Source organism: Aphidius gifuensis, linkage group LG1, assembly GCF_014905175.1.
Source record: "Aphidius gifuensis isolate YNYX2018 linkage group LG1, ASM1490517v1, whole genome shotgun sequence".
Taxonomy (NCBI): Eukaryota; Metazoa; Arthropoda; class Insecta; order Hymenoptera; family Braconidae; genus Aphidius; species Aphidius gifuensis.
In genome coordinates, this window is record NC_057788.1 from 5,767,762 (window position 1) to 5,794,529 (window position 26,768).

General features: G+C 24.4%; 1 protein-coding gene across 12 annotated transcripts in view; it reads right to left on the bottom strand.

Annotated features, from left to right (window-relative positions):
* LOC122861210 (CUGBP Elav-like family member 2) overlaps positions 1-26,768 on the bottom strand; it is an 83,857-nt gene that overhangs the window by 5,082 nt on the left and 52,007 nt on the right. For all 12 annotated transcript variants that reach the window (XM_044165454.1, XM_044165447.1, XM_044165452.1 and 9 more), the window contains 4 exons: positions 20,578-20,660; positions 12,150-12,198; positions 2,618-2,826; positions 52-189 (listed from right to left, as the gene is read on the bottom strand). In XM_044165454.1, coding sequence (XP_044021389.1) covers positions 52-189; positions 2,618-2,826; positions 12,150-12,198; positions 20,578-20,660 — 479 coding nt within the window. The remainder of the gene's footprint in view (positions 1-51; positions 190-2,617; positions 2,827-12,149; positions 12,199-20,577; positions 20,661-26,768) is intronic.

Genomic DNA, 26,768 nt, shown 5'->3' on the forward strand with positions numbered 1-26,768 from the left:
TGAGCAAAAAAATAATGATGAATAATAATTTAAAAAGAAAACAATACTTACATTTGTTAAAAAAGGCGTTGGTGATGTCATATTGACTGTTGCAATATTCCACAAATTAGCTTGTATTTGCTGCATTCTTTTTTGGTCTTTTTCTTTTTGTGTATCGGCAAATTTAACCACAAGTGGTGATGAACATCCCTTAAATTAATTAAAAATTTTAATTAATATTTTAAAATAAATATTAAATTGAAAATTGATTAATATTTATTCATTATTTCAGAAGATATAAAATGACAAATTTAAATTTTATCAAATTTTATATATAAATATTTTTTAATATTTATTTTTATTATACATTTTACAATTTGTAAATTTGATAACTTGTGGACAGGTCTTTAATATCTTCACATGTCCATGACAGCAAAGCAATTTTCTCAACAACAAAATAAAAAAAAAAATATATAATAAAATACATATAGCTACCCTCAAATATCAATTTGTCAGACAAGCAAAAAAAAAAAAAAAAAGTTGTTGATTTTTGTATGATTTTTTATTTTAAAAAAATAATATAGTGGTGAGTATCATCTGGTCAGAGAAAAATGAAGTTTCAAGATAGCCAAGTTTCGCAAAAGTTATGTATGTTGTTTATTAAAAAAAAAAAAAAGAAAAAAAACAAACAAATCATAAATAAAAGCCAACAAATGATGAAAAGAAAAGAAAAGATTTTAAATCATTTTATATACAGAATGCTTTTTTGTAATACTAAAAATAACTTTGAATGTTTATTTTTAAAAATAAAAAAAAATAGGTTCACCTCTTTTATCAAATATAAAAGTATGAAATATTTAAATAGTACTTTGTACACATGTTTAATCCATTAACCCAGCTAGACAGCTAATTAAATTACATATTCAACGATTCAGGCTTAAAAAGGTAAATAACATTGGGGGATAAAAGCTCCATGAGTTTATATATACAACTAGGCAATAACGTAACAAGGTATATCTTGAATTTTTATAACATCTGAGCCTAGATAAACCAAGATATATGTTATATGAGTGAGACAGAAAAAATATAAAATTTAAACTTTTTTGCAGTAGCTAGTAGCAAAAGTATACAGGAGGAATGAGTATCACAGATGTGATATGTTTGAAATTGTGAATGGTGTATATTCACTATTTTCATTTGTACCATAATAATACATAAATAAATAAATAATAATACTATCTTGGAATGAGAATATGCAATCGAAAATGAAATGGTTTTATACACAAAATTCTCGGTAAAATACTTTACCATACAGAAACTTGGCATCAAAAATATTCATGATATTAAAATGAAATTGCCAAAGAGTCTCGCGTGCCTTGGCAACGACCCTTCACTACTTTTTTTTTTTTTTTTTTGCAGTATATGAAAAGGCAATATAAGAAAAAAAAACTTGCCGATAACTACCCTGTTGAAGAAAGACAAAACATCTCGAAAAAAAAAAAAAGAAAAAACTTGATAGGTACTATCTTCATCCAACTCCCTCTCACACACACTATTATAAATTTTTTTTTTTTTTTTCTATTTTTTTGTTCATTCCCATTCTGCCATTTCAACTTTTTTTCAATCCAAGAAAAGATAAGGGATCAGAAAAAAAGATATTTGACAGCAAAAAAAAAAAAGAAAAAAAAAAGGTAAATCAAAGTCTTTTGAGGAGGGAAATATATATGGATGTATATCTTTGGACAAAGTTGAAAAGAAATGTGATGAATAAACAAAAAAAAAATAAAAAAAAATAATAAAAAGAAGGCTGATACTATCCTATTCCATTTCTTGGCTTGCAATAGTGATGATTCAGTCGTGGGTGCTTTGCACTTTGAGCTTCTTTCACGGTCTTGCACAAGTAGTTTTCCTTAGCTATACTATATATTTTCACCCCTCTTTTATATACAATCTACAAATGTTAACATTATACAGCAAGAAAAAAAAAGCAAAAAATAAAAAATGTATATTTTTTTAAACAACTTTAAAACAAGAAAATAGTATTGGGCTAAAATCCAAAATTTGTAAAATTTTATCAATAAAATTTGTACACAGACAATAACCACATACATGAAGAAAATTGTATATGCTCTTATTGAATGTGCTGATGGTGCAAAAGATTGAATGAAGAAAAAAAAAAAAAAAAAAGGAAAAGGATAAAATGAATAAAAGTATATATAAAAAATAAAATTTAAAATAAAATAGTGAATAAAACATGATGAGGCATGAAGATAAGAAATAAAGAAAATAAAAATGAGAAAAAAAAAAAATACCAAGGTGTTAAATTGGTATAGACGATAAGATTAGAAAAACGTTTGATGCTTGAGTGTTGGAATTTTGCCAAACCAACTTGATGCCTGTGTCAGTCAAAAAAAGAAATGCATATATATGTGTGTTGTTGGTTTGTTCTATGAAAAGAAACACCAAGTATTCCTGCCATGTTCTAAAATACAATATTTCTTTTTTGTTTTTTTTGTTTGTATTTTTTTTTTTTTTGTTTCATGGTACATACCATTCTATGTTTGGCATTGATATAAATAAAAAACGAAATAGAGTATAAATTGTGTGTATATAATAAAAATAAAAAAAAAAAACTCACCTCCATGGTACGAGAATGGTGAAGTGCCTTGATGGCATTGATGGCATATTGTTTACTCGCAAAAGTGACAAATGCACATCCCCTACTTTGTCCTGTACTATTGTCCCGCAATACTGAACATTCTTCAATTGCACCAAATACATCAAACATATTTCTCACATCATTTTCAGTATATTTCTTCGATAACATACCAACAAAGAGTTTTCGATCTGAAACATAAATTCAATATTCTTGTCAATATTTTATTATATCATTTTTATTTTTTATAAATATATATAAATTTATAAATTTAAACCAACTATTCTCTTATCATTTTTGTATTTTTAGTTTTTATTTTTTTATTTTTTTTATCTACACAAAAAATAATAAAATAACGATTTAAAAAAAAAAAAAAAAAAATGATTAATATTCATTTTTAGAAATTTAATTTTTTTATTTTTCTACAAATCTATTGTGTTTTATCATTTTTTTAAAAAAATAATTAAAAATATATTTAAAAAAAAAAAAACTAATGACTTATTTTTAGAAACGACTCGATAAATATTATCGATATGAGCAACACTTCACATGACCATATTAAACATACTGTTATTTTTAAAAGAAAAAAAAATATATAAAATAATAAATATGATTTTGTTTCAGTATACTCATTAGTAAGCTTATTAGTATGGAGGTCACAAGCCTAGACCGGAAGTGACGTTAAAGTCCACGACACAACGATCCATTCTAAGCATCAAGCTATCATATTATAATGCTCATGCCTTTATCGCACGGATCCAATTCAAATGCAAAGGAAAAGTAGTATTGAAATTAAAAAAAAAATAATAAAAACTATCATAATTTACGTCCTTGATGGTGCACAAGAGAGAGAGCGAGATAAAAAAATATATAAAATCAAGTCGAAGGAATCGAAAGAGGTCCTTTTTCCGGTTGACTAATGATGACTTGAATGACAACGAGAACGTTAAAATCCATCCAACTTCCTTCGTAACGGAAAAATAAAAAAATAAATTATTTATTTATTTTTTTTTCAATTTATTAAATCTCTTTTGTCAGCCATACTTGACAAATGAATCACCAAATCATCACATGCATACGAAATATAATTTTCAACACTATATAATTTTTTTTTTTTCATTTCTAAATTTTATATGGAATGCTATTGTTATTGTAAAATAACAATAAATATTATATATACTTATTTTTATTTAAAAAATAAACAAATAAAAAAAGTACTTTCACAATACTTGAAAATTAATTTTAAATATAAAAAACTAAAAAAAAATTGAATATAATATTAATTAATTTTAATGAAACAATAATATCAAGGTGTTTTGTGAATGTCAGTAATAAATTTAAATAAATAAAATCTCATTAAATGTATCAATAAAGTATAAATTATTATTGCAACAGTGTGTAATTGTTTAAAACAATAATAGATATGCAATGTTGTCATAAAATAAATGATGAATAAGAGACAACACTGAGTAGAGTCTCGTTAAGCTTGAGAAAAACACAAGGACATCCAACACGATGATGATGATGAAGACAGAAAAAAATTATAAAAACAAAAATAAATTGAAAATAAAATAAAAAGGACTTTGGAGTTTATAGGTAGATGCTGTCAGTATGTACACGTATACTTATTGCACACTAAGTTTTATTATATATGGAAAAAAAAAAAAAAAAAATTGTTTTATAGATATATGAAGAGGAGGTGGAGGAGGAGGATGAGTATAGTCATTGTGGTAATGGAAAAAAGGAGGTAGGTAAGTAGGTTGTTGGTGGGTACAGGTTGTACATATGACTTTCATGTTTCAATATATTATAGCATATGTGTATCATTGTTTCTATAATGTGCACTAGAATCCAGACTTCTTGAGTCGTTTGTAAATGACGTGGTGTTTCTCACAATTTGACTTGTGTTATTATGGGTTTAGTGTATATGACCACGTAATACATATAACACCATCATGTATTGCACAATATGCCTCTAGCCAACATACAAAGATACTGGTATTACATTTCCTGTGACAAAACATTGACAGTATCACTTCGACCAATAAAATAAAAATAGAAATGCTTTATGACTGATAACAAAAATATATTCTTTTTTTCTTTTACCCTTTATTTTTTTTATGACTGAAAAATTATGTTTCTTTTTATTTATTTTTTCATTTGTTCTAGTGATTTTAAAAGTTTATTTATTTTATTTTTTTTGATAAAAATATAAAATAAATACAGAGTTAAAATACCTTGACAAATATACATGATGATAAGAAAATAAAAATTAAACAAATATATCCGAGTGTTTACTTGAAGGTGAGTATTTGATATAGTGATAAAAAAAAATTGACAAAATAACACAGAGAGTGAAAAATTAAATAGAGTTGATAAAAAAAAAGAAAAGAGTTTTGCTGACATTTGAGAAGGAAGTCAACATAGCTAGTTGAATTTATCGTTTGAACAATTCTAACACATCGTTCTCGTTTGATGTTGGTGCTCTACTGACATACACTTGCAATTTCCAACTTTTAAGTTATTTTTCAATGATGATGGACACCCAGAAAATTTAACTGCTCCGAAAATGAATTTAAATAATTTTATTTCAAACTTTTTTAATAATAAAAAGAAGAAAAAAAAAAACCATCAAATGAATTAGATTGGCTTTAATAATAAAAATATATAAAATGAAAATAAAATTTGCAAAATGATCCTACAAATTGGTTATAGGAAACTTTGTTGATGAAGAGAAAAGAGAGGCGATCTCATTTATCCACTCAGTAAAAAAAAAAAAAAAACGATAGAACACGTACTGAGAATTACGTGCCAATGTTTAAGAACCCAAGAAATTCTGACTCAATGTGATTAGAGTGTTGAGTGCAACTTAAATAAAACATCAAACGAGTTTTGAGGTAAAAGAATATATTTTTTTCAAAAGCAAAGAGTAGTAAAAGGTCTTTTTTTTTTTCATTTTGTTTAATCATTTACGGAAGAATTACATTGCAAATGATAAAAGTGTTGTCAAAAAGATAAAATTATAAAAATGAAGGAAAAAAATTATATTTCAAATATTAAAAGAGCACATCCTGGTTTTTTTTTTCTTTTTAATCTCTCAAGAACTATTACTAATATATTGATAAGAAAAAAAAAATTCCAGACGGAAAAAAAATGAGTAAATAAAATAACCATTAAAAGAAAAAATAAAAAAAAAAAACGTTTTAAAAAGATTAGAAAATTAAAATATTTAATATTCAATTGTTTTATAAATAATGTAGGAATTTTTTTTATTTTTATTTTTTCCTACTGCACTAAAATATCCTTGAAAATCTTTGACTAGGCAAAACACATGCCCGAGTGAATACGTAACAGATAAATTGCGTTACGTAACAGTAACGCGCCATGTCAACTAGAAATTTAACGGCACAACAGCCAAGTTAAACCGCAACAACTCTACTCTAGCAGGTACAATTACAATGTTTTAAAAAAATAGCTTTGAAACAAAAAAAAAAAAAACAATAAATAATTCCAAAGTTAAAAAAACCAATAAAATAAACAACAAATAAATAAATAAATATAGATAAAAAGCAATTTAATTGAAGAATTATACTTTTAAAGTGAAAGCCAAAGTAATTCATATGTGTTTGTCAAGTGGATGTGTATTTATTTAGCATGATGTTGAAAGTCAGAGAGGATGGAGGCGTTAATTCAAGTACATATACATAAAATTCTAAAATGACCATTATTATTACAAGTAGCCTAACAATAATATTAATACCATGTAATTAATTCAATACATAATATTTATGAAAGATAAATTAAATAAACAAATTAAAAAACATTAACACAATATAATGCAAATAATAATGAAAAAAAAAAAAAAATTATAAAAATTATATGCATTGATGGACAATGTGATGTTATACATAAACAAATCCCAGTGGTCATAATCGATTTTTGCAATGTTGCCAGGTTACTATGAATCTATTATTCATATATATATAATAATGTTATTATTATTGTATATATTTTTTAAAAATAATTTTATTATTAGTGATGGCTCAGACAAACGAGCCTTTGTACCTACGCAATACATATGTATATAATTAAAAATATGTTGCAAAGATATAATATTTATTAATTTAGCTCAAGGTATTTTTATTGATCAATTGCAAATGTTATATTTTGTAAACCTATCTATTTTTTATTTTCAAAACCCTAAATGATATATCTAATTTTTATTAAACTCATGATAGATAATGAAAAAAATTATGTTAAATATTTTAATGATGTTTGAATTAGAAAAATTAATATATTTTTACCTGGTACAGCATAGGGGGCAGTTTGGGGTTGTGGTGACCAATAAGCTGGACTTATTGAAGGATATAAACTTCCATTACCAACATGTGCAACACCTCCATACTGTTTTCTACTTTTCATTGCCATTTTAATAATAATAAATTCACTATTTATTTAAATAAAATTATGTAATTGTTTATATATAAATTTTAATTGATTTTTTTTTTTTTTTAGCTATTATATCACTTGTTCTTATATCAAAAAAATAAATAAATAATATTTGTATAAAAAAAAAAAAATTGAATTGTTTTGTGTGTTTATATATTGTGTGTGTTATCACTAGACTTTATTTCCTGTGCCACGTGTATATTTATGAATGTATCACACTACAGTCTATCGGCATTGATGTCACCAAATAGATGGAAAACTCAGTAACAGAATATACACTAATATATGCAATGTATAAAGTTTAAACTTGCTGTGACAAGTGAGACAGTCAGTAAGAAAGTCTTTGAATACCAGTCGTCTTGTATTGAGCAATTGTTTCGTATATTCTCTTTTTTTATCTTTGTCTCTTCTCTCAATTTTAATATATATATATTTATTTATTTATATTTAACAAGAGAATTTTATGTGTTATGCAACAATGCAAAATGATGATAACAATAATAATAATAGCAGCAACAATGAATGACTTAATAAAACTTATCTTTTCATGTAAATTTTCATCGTATTTTTTTAATTATTATATTTCATACTTTTATGCTTTATATTGTTGGAAAAAAAATATTTTTTTTTTTTATAAATTAAATGCTACTATGAATAAAATTATTAATAATATAAAATTTCCAACGTTTTTTTTTTTTTTTTTATAGTATTATTGTCATATTTTATTTTTTTATTTGTTGATGTCTGGTATGATGACTGTTTGGAATTTTTTTTTAAATATTTTTTTTATCTATGTTTCCTTTTGTAAATTAAATTTGTTATGTGTTTTTACCCCTCACTAACTCGTCTATCATGTGGTCACACATACACAAATAATTTTAAGTTGAGTTTAAATTCTTAGGAAGGCAACCTCGAAAATAGACTACGCGTCAACGACAATACGAAAACTAACAACTAACAACTATCATCATACACCATTCTCAAAACACATTGCAATTTTTTTTCTTTTCACTTTTTTTTTTTTAAATTATATTTTTAAACGTTAAACTTGTTATGATGATGTTATGAACTTGTTAAACACTTGTTTATTCATTTAAATTATTTATATTTATAAATGACACTATTGTTTTTTTCCTAATAAAAAATAAAAATTAATAATACAATTTAATTTTTTAAATTTTTAAATTCACTTATAAACTTGGCACAATTACTCCGAAAAAAAAAAACCAAAAACAAATCAACTTTTCATTAATTTAAATAGTGTCTATATTAATTTTCCACTGAATTAAAACAGAAAAAAAACAATATGAATTTTAATAATTATTTAGACGTAATAATATTTACACCGGTATATGAATGCATCAAGACGTTCAACACTCAACAAGTGAGCCCGCGCCGGTACATGCTCACTATTTCTCAACATAAAAACCACGATCATACCAAGGCGACCCCTACAATTTTCTCCCACTTTCTATGCAATACCTGTCTTTTTCTATTGGATAAGAAATAACAACACAATTCTTAACATTATGCTATATACATATGAAAAAACACTGTGTATATAATATTTGTATATGTGTCACTCACAAATTCATCGTTTATATTCGTTATCATTCGTTTGTTGTCGGAAAAAAGGCGCGTTTCTTATATCCCTGCCAAATAAAATATATCCATACAGCTTTAAACACGTATTTTTTATATATAGTCCGATTGTTTTGACCTCATGTCTGTGATCATCACACATATCAACATTTTTATAATAATTATTATTAATTATTATTATTGTTATTATATAATATATGTGTGTGTGTGTGTAAAATAATATGACGTGTTGTACATAACGCTTCACTAAACATCACTTCTTCCTTTTTTGTTCCGCTTAACTTATCCACTATTTTTTTTTTTTTTTTTCTTATCTGTTTATTTAGTTAGTTGGTTTTTTTTTTATTCTTTATTTTATCTTTTGTCACACACCCATATATATATTTTTTTTTTTATAGTTTTGACGTGTCCACTTGGTAATTTTGCTATAATGACACACGTGGATTACAAATGTAATATCATAATAATTTTAAGAGTTCATATAACTGCATTGTGCATTTACCGTCAACAAACACACACATATACATACACACCTTGATGAGAAATAAAGAAAAAAAATTATATTTAATATACTATTTCATTTATAATTTACAAAAGTTTATTAAAATAATAATTGAATTTAAGAAACTATGATGAAATGAAATTATAATAGAAAAAAAAAATATGAGGAAAAAAATTGTATAATAACAAAGGAAGACTATAAAAGCTAAAAATATTTCAGACTTGTGTTGAAAAACCATTTAAAATGAATAAAAAAAAAAAATCATAATAATAGTTAAATAAAGTTTTATGATAAAATTGTGATGTATATAACGTGGGTTGTTATTGTTTCTTTTTTTTGACCGATATGTATGTATGTATTTTTTGTAACCACGTGTACCTCTAGTTGATGTACACGTAGTGTAAAATGTTTGGTTGTAACTGAGGTCATGAGGTCATTTTCAAGCTGCAAAACCTTCTCACATTTTCATGAATGATATTCTATGTTTTTTGCTTAAAGCGCCCTGTGTCGAGACAATGTTTAATGCATAGAGGAAAAAAAAAAAACATAAATATACTTTGAGGGTATCGTTCGCACACGTTGGCTTTGCACTCATCGTATATACAATATATAAAACATGCTTGTATATATATATACACACATACTTTTGAAGTATATAGTCTCGTTTGTCTTATCCACCACACGACAGTGTCACCCTTCTACACTATAATCCCCCAAGAATTGATAAATTTACATATCTATCAACATTTTCACGTGAAAAAAAAAAAATATAATAAAAATAAAATTTAAAATTCAATATTTCATGAAAGACATATTTTTTTTATCGATTTCAAAATTGAAAATTCATTTCAAACTTTTATCTATATATATTTTTGTATTTTATTTTTTATCAAAACTTTAAAGTAATCTCATTCAATGTTTAAAAAAAATATATTTATTATTTTTTATTGTATGTATGTATTTTATTTTTATCTAATCAAAATGATATGAACTGTCCAAGAAGTGAAAGGGTGTGTATTTTGAAGGGTATATAAATGAAGAGGATGAGTATATGTCACAACACATTGTGCATAAGCTTATCTGACGTCAGCCATGTGTGATGCTTTGAGTCATGTAAATTCAACTTTGCCAAAAATATTATTATAAAAAAAATAACCACAAATGTTTTATTTCATGTATTTAAAAAAAAAAAAAAAAAAAAAAAAACAACTGTGTAAATTTTTTCTCGTACAAGAATTAATAGAAGAAAAGTAAAAAAAAAAAAATGTTTTGTTTATGTGTTGTTGTTGTTTTTAGTGGTAGGGTTAAATAATGTACATGCATGGATAATAGTTGTATAAAATATAGAGAGAGGGAGAGATGGATAAAGAGAGATTGTTGTTGGTCTAGCAACAAAATCTAGGATAGTAAGGGCAACTTAAGAGCATGGTGCTCATGTGTCAGCTTATCTTATCGTTATGTTATAATCTGTTAGAGAAGTAAAGCTTCTGAACTTGGCTTCGAATGTACATATACATTACTGATATATACATGTAAAATTTGTGAGCATATACAGTATCAACAATGCTCTATGGTCAACGACTGGGTGGTTGACTATAGGCAGTTAAATGCACGACTACCTTCATGCAAATATACATATGTACACATTCATGATAGCCAAACGGATATCGACTTTTATAAAGATAAGATAAACTTTATCGTTTGTCGTATAATGGCCACGACTTTATATAATATTATTATTATAGTTTTTCGTGTACTCATTACTATGATGCTATTTTTTTTTTGTACATTATTATTTTTATTATATTTCGTCTCATTCTATACCACATTGTCTGTATAATTTTTTTTTGTTTTTATTATCTTTTAAAAGTCGATATTTATACTTGCTGAGCCTATCAGATTATGGTTTCAGGTTGAAAAGTTTTGATTGGATTACAAAATTTTTGCTGGCGAATGAGTTGAAATATTTACTAAAATTTTTTTTTATTATTCATCGGAGAGGTAAATTTTTTGTGATTCAATTTGTTTTGTATTTTTTTTTTTTTTTTCCAATTCAAAAGGTTCAAGATAATATTCTTTACAATATTTTTTTTGCTGATAAAATACCCCGAAATTTTAATGGAATGTAAAATAAATTAATACGCTGTACAAGGGCATACATTGAATTTTGCAACTTTAAAGTTTTTCTATATGTATATGTCGTTGTATAGTATAAATTTGTTTTACATCTAACTTCGATTAGAAATTCAAGAATTTACGTTGCAAGTTCTTTTGAATGTAAAGAAATAACTATCGAGTAAATATATATATATATTTTGGTATACGATTAAAGTTTGTTCCACAATTTAAAACAAAGTTACTAAAAGTCATACAAATTAACAACGTCCAAAGACATTTATTTACTCAGTACATTTACTAATTGACGTATTAATTAATTAATATAATGACATTTTAATATAATGCAATTAATGTTTCAATGTGGATTAAGTTAATTATTATGTAAATACATACAATTTTAATGTAATATATATATATATATATTTTTTTTGTTAAAATGCTTTTAACAGCAAGCCAATAGCTTTAAAAAGATTTATTTATATCTTCTTGACATTTTATTTACTTTGGCTGACGGGACTACATCAGTAACGAATGAACCCATTGGAATGAAACTAAAGGCCGAATACTATAACAGGCATGCAACTCAACTTACTATTGTTGTTGTGTGATATGTATAGAAAAAAATTTGATTTATTTAAAAATTCGAAACTTGGAAAGAATAAAAATCGACCTCGACGAGAATCGAAAACATTTATTTTCCTGGACTTCTTCTCCTTATTAATTAACTTCAAATGTTTGCCAAGTTTTTTAAATTAAATAGAGTTATATTTTTTTTTTTTTTTTACATTAATGATTCAACAAAATAAAATATAATTTATAAAAATTTAATATTTTAATTCTTACCATTACGATGACCACTGTCAGCTGGTTTCATTTGAATTGGACGGTGCATCTGTAACAAATAATAAATTTATTTATTATATATAATTAATTAAAAGAAAAAACCTTAATATATATATTTAAGCTAAAATTAAAAAACAAAATATTAACTTGTACTTAAAATACACAATTTCTTATTAATTAAAGTTAATTTTACTTTACCAAAAAGTTAAATAGAAATTATGCAAACATAAATGCTGTACAAGTTAAATATTTTTAATTAAATTAATAATCATAATTATAATGGATTATAACTGTGAATTTTAAAATTTTTTTTTTGTGTGTATACATCAAAATTTGTACTGGGTATATAAATGTTTCATATAAAGCATGAGTACATTAATACTCACTGTGAGTACATTGAATTTTACGGTGTTATTTTACTGATGTTTAAGGAAGGAAGAAAAAAAACGACAGGAAGCAAGAAAGGTAGATAAACGAAAAATGTTAAAAATAATAAAATATGAATAGAAGAAAAATAAAAAAAAAAAGATAAATAAATGTTTTAAATCTATGTTAAGTGCACTGATGATATTTAAATTGACATACTTTGTGTATTTTAGAGTTTTATTATTTTTATAATTTTTAACTGTATTTAAATATATATACAGTCTAAATTAGTTGACATAAATAACATAATTTGGTAAAATATATAATAAATGTAAATATTATATTTTATAGAAATAATAAAATTTTTAAGTTTGTGTATGGTTGGTTGGTCAGCAGTTGCCTTGGTAAAATCGATAATAAAAATAACCATCAGTGGTTCGTCGTAACTATTCAACTATATATAAACATTATATTTATTTAAAAATTCATTTCACGTACGAGTTTTACTGTGTATATAGCATTTGCCAGTGTCGACAGAATGACAAAAAGCACGTGAAACAAGTTGACAGAAATGAAAGTGCTGGTCACTTGTATAGAAAAATAATAAAAAATATAAAATAAATTTTAATAATAATAGTAATAAATTATTGAGATGATGAGAGGCACATGAAAAAAATTTCAAAACTATTTTTAACAATTTTAAAAAATAAATAAATATTCAAATCAATTTCATTGCTATTTTTTTAATTTTATTCAATTGTTTTTTTTTATTTATAGGATGATATTTTTATTTATATTATTATTTGTTTTACTTTTTCATTTGTAATATTAGTTTTTTATTTTTTATTTTTTCTATCTTATGACTATTTTTGTTTTGTGTTTTTTTTTAATCTCAATGGACTTTGGCTAGTAGCAAATTGAATTTTTTAATTGCTTTGTCAACAAGTTTGTGTTATCATTGGCTATTTCGATATTATTAAATTGAGTAGAAAAATTATTGATAATATTTATTTCCAATAAAATTAAATAAGTATCTGAATTTAATGAAAATTGCGATGAAATGTTTTCTGGTCTAATGGTTTATTTTCATTAAGTCACTGTGAATTATTTCTTTTTTTTTTTTTTTGTTATGGTAAATTAAAATTAAAATATTATCCTGAAAATAATTGGGCAGTCTCGAATAATATTAAAATTGAAAAACTACTTCCGACTCTTTTTGATCAGATAAGATGTCTGCACTGAATTTTTTCTTTTTGCTATTTTATTTTTCTTGTGTGAGATAAAGTATGATACTATTATTTTGATAAGAATCATTATTAATTTTTTACAGCTTAATAAAATTATAGTATCAATTTATTTATCATTCTAAAATACACTATATAAATTAATTTTATTTTTAACGTTACTTTTGTAAGTTATAAAAGTGTTATTTTAAATTTTTATTGTGTTTTTTTTTTTTGAAATAAAAAAAACATCATCAAGTATAAAAATATATGAGCTGACACTCACTTGATAATTTTAAACAATAAAATTTCGTAACTCAATATGCACTTGAATAAGCTAAAAAGCTTGACAAATAATAACAAAATTGATAAAATTTACGTAAAATGAATTAAATTAAATTTTATACTCGTTATGCTGCTCAACAATTTATCAATTTACATTGTTAATAGAATAAATTGATCCCTTTTTAACCCTTACAAAAAATTTACCATTTACCAAATTGTTCAAAGTATTTTTTTTTTTTTAAAAACAAATTAAATATAATGTTGCAATATTTTGAGTTTACACTTTTAATATGAAATTTAAAAATATCCAGGTAACACTGAAAATTGCATGTATATTTTTTTTTTATCATTTATTTTTATGACTTTTTTAGTTAAAACAAAAAATTTAAAATAAATACTAATCCTTTTATTTTTTTCTATTATTATTAAAGTGACAAAAAAATAAAATAAAAACAAAAAAATATCTCTAAACTGAGTAGCACTCATTTGTGTATGCATGCATACCCTAAACATACAATTTTATTACAAAATAAAAAAAATATAAAATAAATAAAAGGAAAATCTGTGCTTTTTTTTTTTCTTTTACTTATAATGTCTGCGGTAACTATCAGTAATAATACAAGCTTTCTAAAAAAAAATAATAACATGAATAATGCGTTCATCATTGACAAGTTTTTATCCACAATGTGTCTACAATTAAAAAAAAAAAAAATAAACGTATTTATATATAGAAAGTCACAAAAGTAACTATTTCAATGATTAAAAATAAAATAATAATAAAAAACGATATCTAGTTCTAGTTAGCTTGTTATTATTATTTTTTCATTTTCACTTCATCTCGTTTCATTCTCGTTTCAAATTTATTTATAAAAAAAAATACATTTATTAAATTTATTTTTACTAATTGAAATAGAAAAAAGAAAAAAATGGCCATAAAATTTATATTTATTATATGATTTATATTTATTTTATAATTTATATAATATATATTCCAAGAAATTTTGTTCGTTTCTTCTTAATATTTTTTATGTAAATACACTAGAGTCACAAAGACGTTTTATAGCTTCGTAATATAACACCATGAACTTGTTCAAAGAGCTTGATGTGTATAAAACAAATTGAAATAATTATTTTTACAATATTTTATTTACATTTAATTATATTATCAAAATTTTTAAAATCATTTAAATTGTTTTTCATTGATTATTTTAAATAATTCAACACAATAAAATAAACTAATTATTGGTTTTAAACTCTATGCAATGTATAAGTAAGCTAATACATTTAAATGATAATTTAGTGATTTTTTTTTAGCCTAGTTGTGTATATATCTATCAGCATAGCAGTTGTTATCGTAGAGCCGGAAACGGGTTTCGAATATCGATTTGGTCGCGACGTCTCAGAAAATGGAATGGGTGTATTCAATTTCCGGGCCACCCGTGGCTATACGAAAAAAATATACTAAAAAAAATCAAAATAATAAAAAATAATAATAAAAGTTGAAGCGTCACAAGCCGGATATCTGTACATCCACGATATACAATAAATAAGATTTTTTTTTTTTTACTTTTTTAAAAATTTTCCTGCTCTAGATTTTAATTTAAATTTTTCATTATTATTATTATTATTTTTAATCATATTTTTATACAAATTTTATTTCTATCAAAATTGTTTTTTAGAAAAAAAATTTTTTCATTCACACTATATATTGGAAAATAGATGAAAAAAAAATAAAACATTCCATTGATGTTAAATCGAAGATGACATTCTCTTTTTGAAATTATAGACACATCATTTTTATTATTATTTTTTTGTTATTATTTTATGTGAAGATCTGAGCACGTTCAGCACGTTTCCCATTTTTATATTCCTTGTCAAAATCAATTTTGTTCGGCACGTCGCGAATTTCCGTTCGTCCTATACTCGTTTTTCCATTTTTATTATTATATATTTTTTTTTTTATTTCCATTTTCGTTACCAACATTTACTACTGTACAATGACGATGTAGAAATGTTGAAACCTGCCAGAAGCAATAACATTTTGCCTATCTCATTTCATATATATCCTACAAATTTTATTATTATTATATTTGTTATAAGGGTATATACATGTATAGGGTGTAAGTAGTATATATATTTGGTAATAATTTAAAAAAAACTATTGTTCAAAGTGCCAGTTGGCTATTGTTAAAACAGTAAATAAACTCGACTTTTCTTTTATTTATCGCTCATCATTGGAATAAAAGTAAAATAAACAGGGACATTCAATTCAATTTGCTGGAGAGATATTCTATGGACTCTCTTTGGATGATACAGACTCGTAGACTCGACCTAGCCAATTCAATTGAATTCATTCGAATAAAAAAAAAAAAATAATAAAAAGAATGAAAGAAAAACATGGATCGGAAAAATATAAATCAAATATTCGTAAATTCATTTTCATCAAGTAATAAAATTTTTTTTTTTAAATATACTGAATAAATTTAAAATTTGATTGATTTTTTATTTATTTTTTTTTTTTAGAATTTTTATCATAATAGTGTATGATATATTAATATTAATTTTATTAAAAAGTTTTTCTATAATTGACATTTGAATTGATGGAAAAAAAAATGAATTAAAATCAGTCATTCAAATTTAATCAAATAATTATTATAATAATCAAAAATTGCTGAACATTATTTCTTCATGAAAAATAGAAAAAAAAACTATGTAAAAAAATTTTTAAATAACATTTTTTTTGCAATTTAATATTTCTATGTATACATTCAAGAAATTTAATTTTTTTTTTGAGCTTTTGTTATAACTCGTAATTCATAAAAAAAAAAAATTCAAAAGAAAATTTATTTTCTTTATTGTCAAATGCAATTTAAAAAAAAAATAATAAAAATATGATAGACAGTAAAATTATAATAAAACAAAAAACAAAATAATAATATGAAAATCAAAAAATAAAACTCATTTAGTTTGTAATTAACTGCACGAGTGATATGAAAATTCAAAAGTAAAAAAAATGAAATAATAAAAGACAAACATGATGAATTGAAAAACCTTTTTCATTTTATATAAATATAATAACCAATAAAATGTAATTTAGTTTTTCACAAAGATCCTAATTTTCCATCATAGAACAAAGTGAGAAAGGGTGATAGATGTTTGTTAAAAAAATAAAGAAGGAAAGCTTTATCAAGTGAGCTTGCAACAGTGAAAAAGGGAAAAACAAAAGTTGAGATTCCATACAAAAGAAAAACGAAAATGTAAAGGTAGTTTGTATATATGAAAGGGGTAAACTATTACACAAAGCCATACATAACACACAAAACAAGAACTTTATATACATATTATCAATAGAACGTAAATCCAAAGGGACCAATTTATAATATAATCGAAAATTGCGGTTAACATTTAGCATGTTTATTAACGTATATAAATATATTTCACATGAAAATATGGACATTGAAAATTTATCAGCAACAAATAATATTAATATCCATGTGTCTATTTAAATATATATAATCAATAATATTCATATTTAACAAATATTACATGTATATATATTTTTTTTTGTTAAAAGTACATGTGTTTACACGACAATAATAATATAGTGTACAATTTAAAGCTTGCATTATATAAATTGTAAATGTAGGTCAGACATGTCAAACAAGTCCAGTTTTATATCCTCCTATTCACCCACCCTTTTTTATTTATTTTTTTTTCCTCACAACGACCCTCCTTCACTCTGTCAACATTTTTTACATTTTAAAATACTTTTCATATTTTTTTTATTACTTTGTTTTTTTTTTTTGTTTTCGATTTTTGTTTTCATGGATTTTTCAATGTCTGCACACATGTATTTTTGCTCATTGCCAGCTGGTATGCGTTTACATGATTTATTTTTGGCACTCTGAAACTCCCATTTCTACTTGTGTGTTCTGGTTATGTGTGTTTATTGTATATACATTATACACACCAAGTTAATTTAAAATATATCTTAAAAATGCAAGAAAGCAGTGTGCAAGTGTGTGTCAATATGAAAATATAAAAAGAAAATAATAATTGTGTCTATGATTGAAGAGAAAAAAGGGTTAGTATATCAAGAAGAAAATGAGGGATAAAAGTGTTTTTTTTTTTTTTTGGTTGAAAGTAGAGAAAGAAATTTGAGATTTTGTGGATTGAAGAGTTTGGTAAAAATAAAAATAAAAAAAAAAGGTAACACGCGAGTATACACCCGGACTGTACGTGCATCGACCGCTCAACGATACAACCAAGCTTGCAAAACTCCCTGGTTTATGTATACGCAGTTGGAATATTCAATTGCCATTGAATTTCCGGATATATTGTACTGACTATTCGGCAAGGCTAACGTCCACACTTTTCGTTTACTAATTTTCTACTATTTTTCTTTTTTAAAACAATTTTATATATTTAAATATATAATTTTATTGTTTTCCTTATATTTTCAATTTTAACATAAATTTATATATATGATATTTTTATTACAATATGCTAGAAGTTCTCCTAAATTTATTTTATTGTATATTGTATGATGAAAAAAATGTAACGAGCTTTTTTTTATTCATTTCAAAAAATTGTAGTTTTTTATTTTGACTCGAGGAGCAATCAATTTTACATTTGAATATAGTTTTTTTTTTTTTTTTTTTGCAATTTAATTTTTATGCTGTGACTGTTGGGTTTCAGGTTAATTTAATTTTTTAAATAATCAATTGTGTTTATTGATCCTGCGATAAATTTATTGTACTTTTAAATTTAAAACGATATGTTTTATTTATTTTTTTTTAATTTTGTGTTAATGAATATTCTATAATTCTATAATTCCGGATAATTAATTAATTTTTAATAACAAAGCTTCCTGGTAAAAACAAATCGCGTTTAAATTCTCGAAACAATGTGAATTTTTTATTATATGCAGGTTGAACGTTTTATTTTTAAACAAAGCAATGTAAAAATAATACTGATAAAAAATTTAATATCAAAAACTTTTTGATTATACTTGGAATTATATTTTTTGCTTCCATATATATAAATAGACAATTTTTTATTCCACTGTTGATTTGAAATAGATTTTATAACTGATAGACCCTTCTCAAATTTCCCCGAGATTCAAAATAATTGGATTGAAAAAAAAAGCAGCTTTTTTTTCTGATTTTTAATATCAAATAAATTTGATGAATACTTTTGTTGTATATATAGAGAATAGAGAATAAACCAAGTTCATTTTTAAAACGTATTGAATAAATGTAAATATAATAAAGTGCTTTATCAAAAAATATCGATACAATCTACAATTTCAATGTATTTTTTTATTTTTAAAATCAAAATAAATTCAACATCAATAGAAACAAAATAATAATGCCACCAAAAAATTCAGTGAAAATACGTGAATTTTTATCGTGCACATAAACGAACAAAAAAAATATATATATATTTGCAAGATTTTTGTATATATGTGCTCATACAAAAGCATAAATCTACTTTGGAATTTTCTCCCCTTTAGTTACTTTTATATATATTTTTTTTTTTTCACATTTTTATATTCCAACGCTTGTTCAAAAGTCAAAACCTGACTTTTCAGTAATTCTTGTTCAACCACCACACGAACCACTTATATACATCCCTTAAACTTTTATTTTTACCATTACAATTTATCCATGTTGTTTGGTTCATTTTTACTGTATCTATATATGCTTTTTTTTTACTTAAAAATTTTTTTTTTCTTTTTCAAGTACCGAGAGTATTTTAAATTACTTTTATAAAATTCACATTCAACTTGATTTTAAGTAAACAATTTTTATTGTTATCTCAAATATATTTTAAAAATTAAAAACTATTTCTATTCATTGTTAAAAAAATAAAAAAATAATAATTGTTATTTGAAAAAAAATAAAACAAATGATATTGTTAAATTATATTGTTTTTTTTTTTTTTATAAAATATATTTAATTGTTTATATTTCATTTTGAAGAAAGCTTGGCTCACGTACAAGTGGCGACGTTGGTTGGATATTATTGTAAGCTCTAGGCAAGGTACTCAATTGGTAGCAAAGACATGAGGCAAAAGTAAATATATATATATATATTTTATGTACATACAATAATAGTCAGGTATATATATATAATAATCGTCTAGGATCAATAAAGGAAAAGTACAAATAAATAACTTAAAATACGTCAAATGACAAACCTTCGTCAAAATAAAATTTCATAACTCTCGTTCTGAAATTAAACTTATAAATAAATGATAATTAATCACTAAAATTGTATATGCTTTTTTTTCAAGTCAAAATTAGACAGTTGTCTAAAAATACACAAATGAAAAAAAATATATATTCAACATGAGATTTTCGCTAATTAAATATGGCTGTTTTAAAAATATCGCAGATGAAGCTTTATGAATATTAAAAAAATTATTTGACTTTATATTTTAAGAAATTTAAAATAGATCTGTATTTTTTTCAAAATATTAATTAAATATTTAAGACTTTTGTTCATTTAGTTTTATTAAATTTATATAAAATGAAAAATAAAAAAACTTACCCCATTGAATGTCTTGATGTTGTGTAATGCATTTTGTGCTGCTAATGCTGCCTTCCTCGTGTAGAATGTTACAAAACAGCATCCTGAAATGAAAAATAAAAAAGAAAAATTTAATATAAATTTATATATTTATTAAAAAAAAAAAAAGAAAAAAAAATCCAAGTAAATTAATAAGTAGATAAAAAGATAAAATATAAAAAAGAATGGATAATTTGATTGTGCGAGTTGGAAGATTGGATGGAAAAGCAAAATACATAATCCCCACAAATTTTGCTCATTTCAACAAAATGAGGGAGAGTGAATATTATCCGGCGGCCAATTAGCGATAATTACGACGAAGCTTATACCACAATGGAACATGCATACAATATTCTGAATTGACAGAAAATTGAAGAGAAAGAATATTTAATATTTTTTAATATTTTTTTTCATCAATAGTATCAATTTAATTAACAAAATATGTAATAATAAAAATCCATTGAAGTCAAGTTGAAAAAAAATATATTAATAAATATGAAAATGGTAATAACAAATTTGTTTATTAGAAATAAAAAAAAAAAAAATAAACAAACTTTATAAAAATATTTAAAAAGTTATTTTTAATCAATTTTAAAATTTTTATTTTATGAATTTTTCGTTATATAATATATTGAAACAAGTCAACCCGCAATATTACTGAAATTTTGAATGTACCTGGAGGCACACACATTTTCAACGTATCCGCAAGGTTTTCATACATTCCAGCTGAGTGGTTTTAACACTGTAAAAACCGAAAATTAAAAAAAAATTGTGAATACATTTAAAAATCTATATGAAAAGTTCTTGCAATTATAACTTCGATTTTATTAAAAAAATTTCAACTTTATTTCTATTTTTTTTTGTCTTTAATTTAACACTGAACTTCTTTTTTTTGCCTGCAGTTTCTCTCTCTCTCTCTCTCTCACACACACAGTTACACAAAAACTTCTTCGTTAATATATATTTTTTCAAAGTTTAAAAAAAATTTGAAATTTAAATTTTCCATGTACTCTGTTCAATATCTTAGGTAAAAAAAATAAATGTATTTGAAGGTTCAGAAGGAAAGAAAATTTATAAAAAATTTTTAGTAACGAATTCGTTCTATTGAAAATTGAAAATTTTCAAAACTCCGGCGAAAGCCCGTGTGGTTTATCTCGATTATTCCAAATTCATTACATTTTTTTTTTTTTTTTTTATTTACCCTGACGTGCGCTGTCAAATTATGTACACAAATCAAAATACAGATAAAACAAATTTGAGGTTATACTTCATGTAGGTATTGATATCAATGATTCTATTAGATTTGTTCAAGAAATAAATCAATACAAATATTAAAAAAATAAATCGTTCAATTTACTTTTTTTTTAACTGAACAAATTTTTTTTTTCAAATCATTTTGTTTAATACTTTTATTTATAAAAATTTTTCCATGCCAATATTTTTTTTTTTTTTTTAATAACGTGATAATTCAAATAACTATTTTATCGATAGAGCGAATTATAACCACAGCAGAGAAACTTTTACGCATGAACACATCCCGTTTTGTTAAAAAAGTGTCAAAATTTAAATTGTTAGTTGTTTATATTTTCAATAAATTTTGAACAAATGAGCATAAAAAAATGTCTAAAGCCCAAAAATTCCTGATTAAATTCCTTAGAACCACACTTTCTTCTAACAAATCGTGGCTCCACGGCTATTTTTTTATTAGAACATACCACACACGACTTATTATTATGAACAATTGTTGATAACCAATTAACGTGAATTCGGAGCGTTTTTTATCTAGGCAGTGTGGCTCTCGGTATTCAAAAGACCAACAATTTGAGACCAAATGGAAGTATATAAGTTAATTTTTGAAGAAGTTATGAGGTATAAAACGTAATTTTTGTTTTTTGTACATCAATTTCTAACAATAAAAAAAAAAAACTACCTCTTATTATATAGATTTTGCAATTTTAAATGTCTAGGCAAAAATTGCATCCACGATTTGTTTTTAGTTTTCTTAATATTTTGATTTTAAAATTTTTTGCAAAAAACATTTTTGTTGATAACTAATTTATTAACAATGGAAATATTTTTTCTATTCTTATTGTAGTATTTCTTCTAGGCTTCAATTTGATTCTAATACGAACATCCTATCTATATTATCTCAGAAGATATGAACATTTTTCTAAATTCATATAGTGAAAACAATACTAGTAGGCTTCCGCCTACGTAAAAAAAAAAAAAATTGTAAATATATCATGAGCCGAAGAAGAATAAGAGCTGTTTGTCGGCAGTAAAATATATCCGATATACTTTTTATCCGCGTATACGATGATATAACAGCTATCCATTCATTGGTATTCCACAAGCGTAAAAGATGGTTTCCTTCCTCAAGGATAATATTCAAAAGCGAAAACGCTTTTGGCTAGGTAAACTGTCCGACTTGGTGCGCGCTTTTTTATATACAAGACAGCATAATATTATACTTTATATATAAAGAGGCATTCACTGTAAAAGTCTATATTCAAGTAACTAAAAAAAAAATATAATACAAGCCACAAGGTATACATGTTCGTGTATGAAAAGAGGAAAGAAAAAAAAAAGTCAGTAAGATGTCAATTAAAATTCCAGAAAAAAAATAAGCAAAGAAAAAAAGGAAAATAAATAAAATGACTGACTCATAGGACAGTTAAGTTGAGAGGCAAGAGAGCTAAGAAAAAAAAAAAAAAAAAAAATGCAAGGGTAGTTGGGGTAGTATATAAGTAAAAGAAGAAAATAAGTCGAAAACGTGGCGGAACATGAGCTCAAAGGGAAGAGCAATCGCGCGCACTGCGGTTGACGAACGTGACTTTACTTTCCCACTTTCCTAGACTTGTCAAGCCAAGTCTGTAGAGAGGAGAAGAAACCCTGTAGAATATAGAAGAAACTCGACCTTCTTTAGTTCTAACGATGCAATGTCGCTGACCCGTCTCAACCCAACACAAGTAATCTCTGGTTACTTTGGTCACGTTGATCATTCTTGAAGCTTCAGTAAGTTGATTTATCAAAAGGATGATAAAATAAAATTTGAAAAAATAAAAGTTATAAAGTACCTATTATACTTTTTCCTCTTACTCATAAAATCAAGCAAAATATATATATATATACTAACAATTTTTATTCAAACAACTTTAAACGCAACTTTATAAAAATAAAAATAAAAAAAATTAGAGAGCTTTTTTATTTGAGATATTAAAATCTGTATAAGTTGTACGTGGCTTACATCACGTCATTGAAAAGTTCATTCAACGAGATTGTAAATGAAGCATCAAAACTTGTACAACTGCTTGAGGGCACTCTGAGGATATTATATAAGATATACTAACCACTATCTTTTCAAACTTTTCAACACACAGCTTTAGCCTAAGTTAATTTTTTTTTTATTTCATTCATTAAACTGCTAAATAGTTTGAATAAATTTAATTTATTTTTTTTTATTTTATATAATTTTTTAATCCATCTCTTGCGCATTGTAGAAAAAAAAAAAAAAAGTCTAATTAAATTAAAGAAAAAAATTGCATCAATGAAAATTCTACAATATTGTTAAATAGTTGTTTAATCAATTTAATGGATTAAAAGTTAATTTTTATAGTTATAAACTTGGCACAGTAATTTGTGAATTATCCATGAAAATTTTTATTGAATATAAAAAAAAAGTAATTTCAATTTTCAACATTACAGTTGCGCCAATTGTTGAGTAAAATAGAACAATAAAACAAATGACATAGTTGTAATTTATTTATAAAAAATTTAACCTGTCATGATAAAGTTAATAAATGAAAAATAAAGAATAATAATTTTACAAAGTCAATAGCAGTCTCAAAGTTAACTGAAGGACGAAATATTTGCTGGATAATCTGAATTTGGGTTTTGGGGTGTGTATACTTGAATACATATATGCTGAGCAATAACCATTGGACTGAGGTAGCCAAGGGATGGAGTGACGGTTACAAATATACATGTACTATGTAGTCATGTATATATGCAGAAAACACGCTGGTATGATTTTCACAAAGGGAGACTCACTAATGCTCGGTATAGTATTGGCAAGATTTGTATGTATAGATGAATTTAGTTTGAAAATTGCGACATTGCAAGTAAGTATGTATGTATGTATTTGTGTATAAGCATATATATAAATACATATAGGCACAAGAAGTACAAATATCCCGTAAGCCAGTTAGACAGGGTATTTAGTAGGAAATTTAGCCGAACCTATAGTCAAAGTTGTTCTATATAATAATATACTTAAATACGATTTTCAAACTTGCATCCTTAAAATACCACGATTTTGCGTCGTTTCTCATTACAACCACAACAAAATTTGTAATACAATATTAGTCTATTGCTAAATATATCTCGACTAATGTTATTACAAGTTTTTTTTGTATTTTATATTGTTATTAAATAATTTTAAACATAATGTACTTTTAAAAATCTTTTATAAACTATTCAAAAATAAATGTAATATTATAAATATTTTTCAAGTATTTAAATCATATAATCTACTTTTCTCAGACTCAATTAAATTTTTAAACTTTAAAAACAAGCTTTAAACTTGACTAAATTTATTTAAAAAAAAAAAAAAAAAACAAAATAAAATAAATCATCACTGTAAATTGCTATTTAAAAAAAAAACGTTACAGCATAAAAAAAAAAAAAAAAAATTCTCATTACATTTCATACACTGAGAGAAATCGCCGTTTTTGACAAGATACTTCTGTTTTCATTGAAGAATTTTTCTTGAGTTAAAAATCCTGTCTTCCGTGCAGATAGATATTGTTGGCCGATAGAGTGGGTAAAGTGAAATTTAAAAAAAAGAAGGTTTTAAGATGAATCAAAGTCGATTGAATTTTTGTAAAATTTAGTTAGGCACAGATTGTTCTTGACGACAGACAATAAACCGCGAAAAAGAACGAGCTGAGCTGAAATAAGGGCCATGTAAAAGCACAATGACGCCTCTCTACGTCCAAGATAGGCATATCGCGGTAGGAAAATAATTTAAATAAATGGAGGAAAGAAAGTTTTTTTTTAAATGAAAGCGATAAATTCGTAACATAAATATAAGAGACTGATACATAAACAGCCCTGTCTACAAGAAAAAAAAGGAAAAAAAAATTGCATCTGCTGCAAACCCGAAAAAACTATTTAGAAACAAAATACATAAAAGTAAGACAAAACAGAATTTACATACATTTTAATTTCGCAGCTAGTATCGAGACAGTCCAAATTAAATTGTACATAAAATATCGCTTATTTTACTGTGTTGAGACCAGCTAATCCGATTTTGATAGAAAATCGTCAGTTTCAAACATAAATAGAAACATTTGATAGTGAAAATTATTTAAATTGATTTTAAGAAGAAAAGTGACATTACTTAAACCAAGTGAAAACTATCTTGTCTCAAGATAGTTATTATTGAACTCGAATAGCCACTTGTTTGAATCGACAAAGTGTATTTTGAATTAATCATAAAGTCATCGTACAATATGAATTGTTCATATAAATATGAACATATTATTAATTTTAAATCGCGGTAGTGTTCCCGAGAAAAATCTATCTTGTTGCAAGATAGTTATTATTAAACTCGAAATCAAGCCACTCGCGTTTTGAATCGACAGAGTGTATTTGAATCAATCTACAGTCAAGATTGCACAATATGAATTGCGTGAAAAGAATATAAAAATGTAATGAGAAATTTTATTAATTAAAAGAGGCAGATGGTGGTATTGTGCTCGAGAAAGGTCTATATTGTCGCAATCTTGAGATCATTTTCAACTTTTTTGCGAAAAAATTGATCTCTCTCAGGCACACTACCGCTATCTGCCCTTTAAATTTATAAAATGTCTAATTTCATATTTATATTAATTTATCGTGATTTATATCGTACAATCTTGACTGTAGATTAATTCAAATACACTCCGTCGATTTAAAACGCAAGTGGCTTGATTTCAAGTTTAATAATAACTTTCTTGCGACAAAATAGATCTTTTTTGGGCACACTACCGCTATCTGCCCTTTAAATTAATAAAATGTCTAATTTTATATTTATATTATTTCAACGTGATTCATATTGTACAATCTCGACTGTAGATCGATCCAAATACACTCTGTCGATTTAAAACGCGAGTGGCTTGATTTCGAGTTTA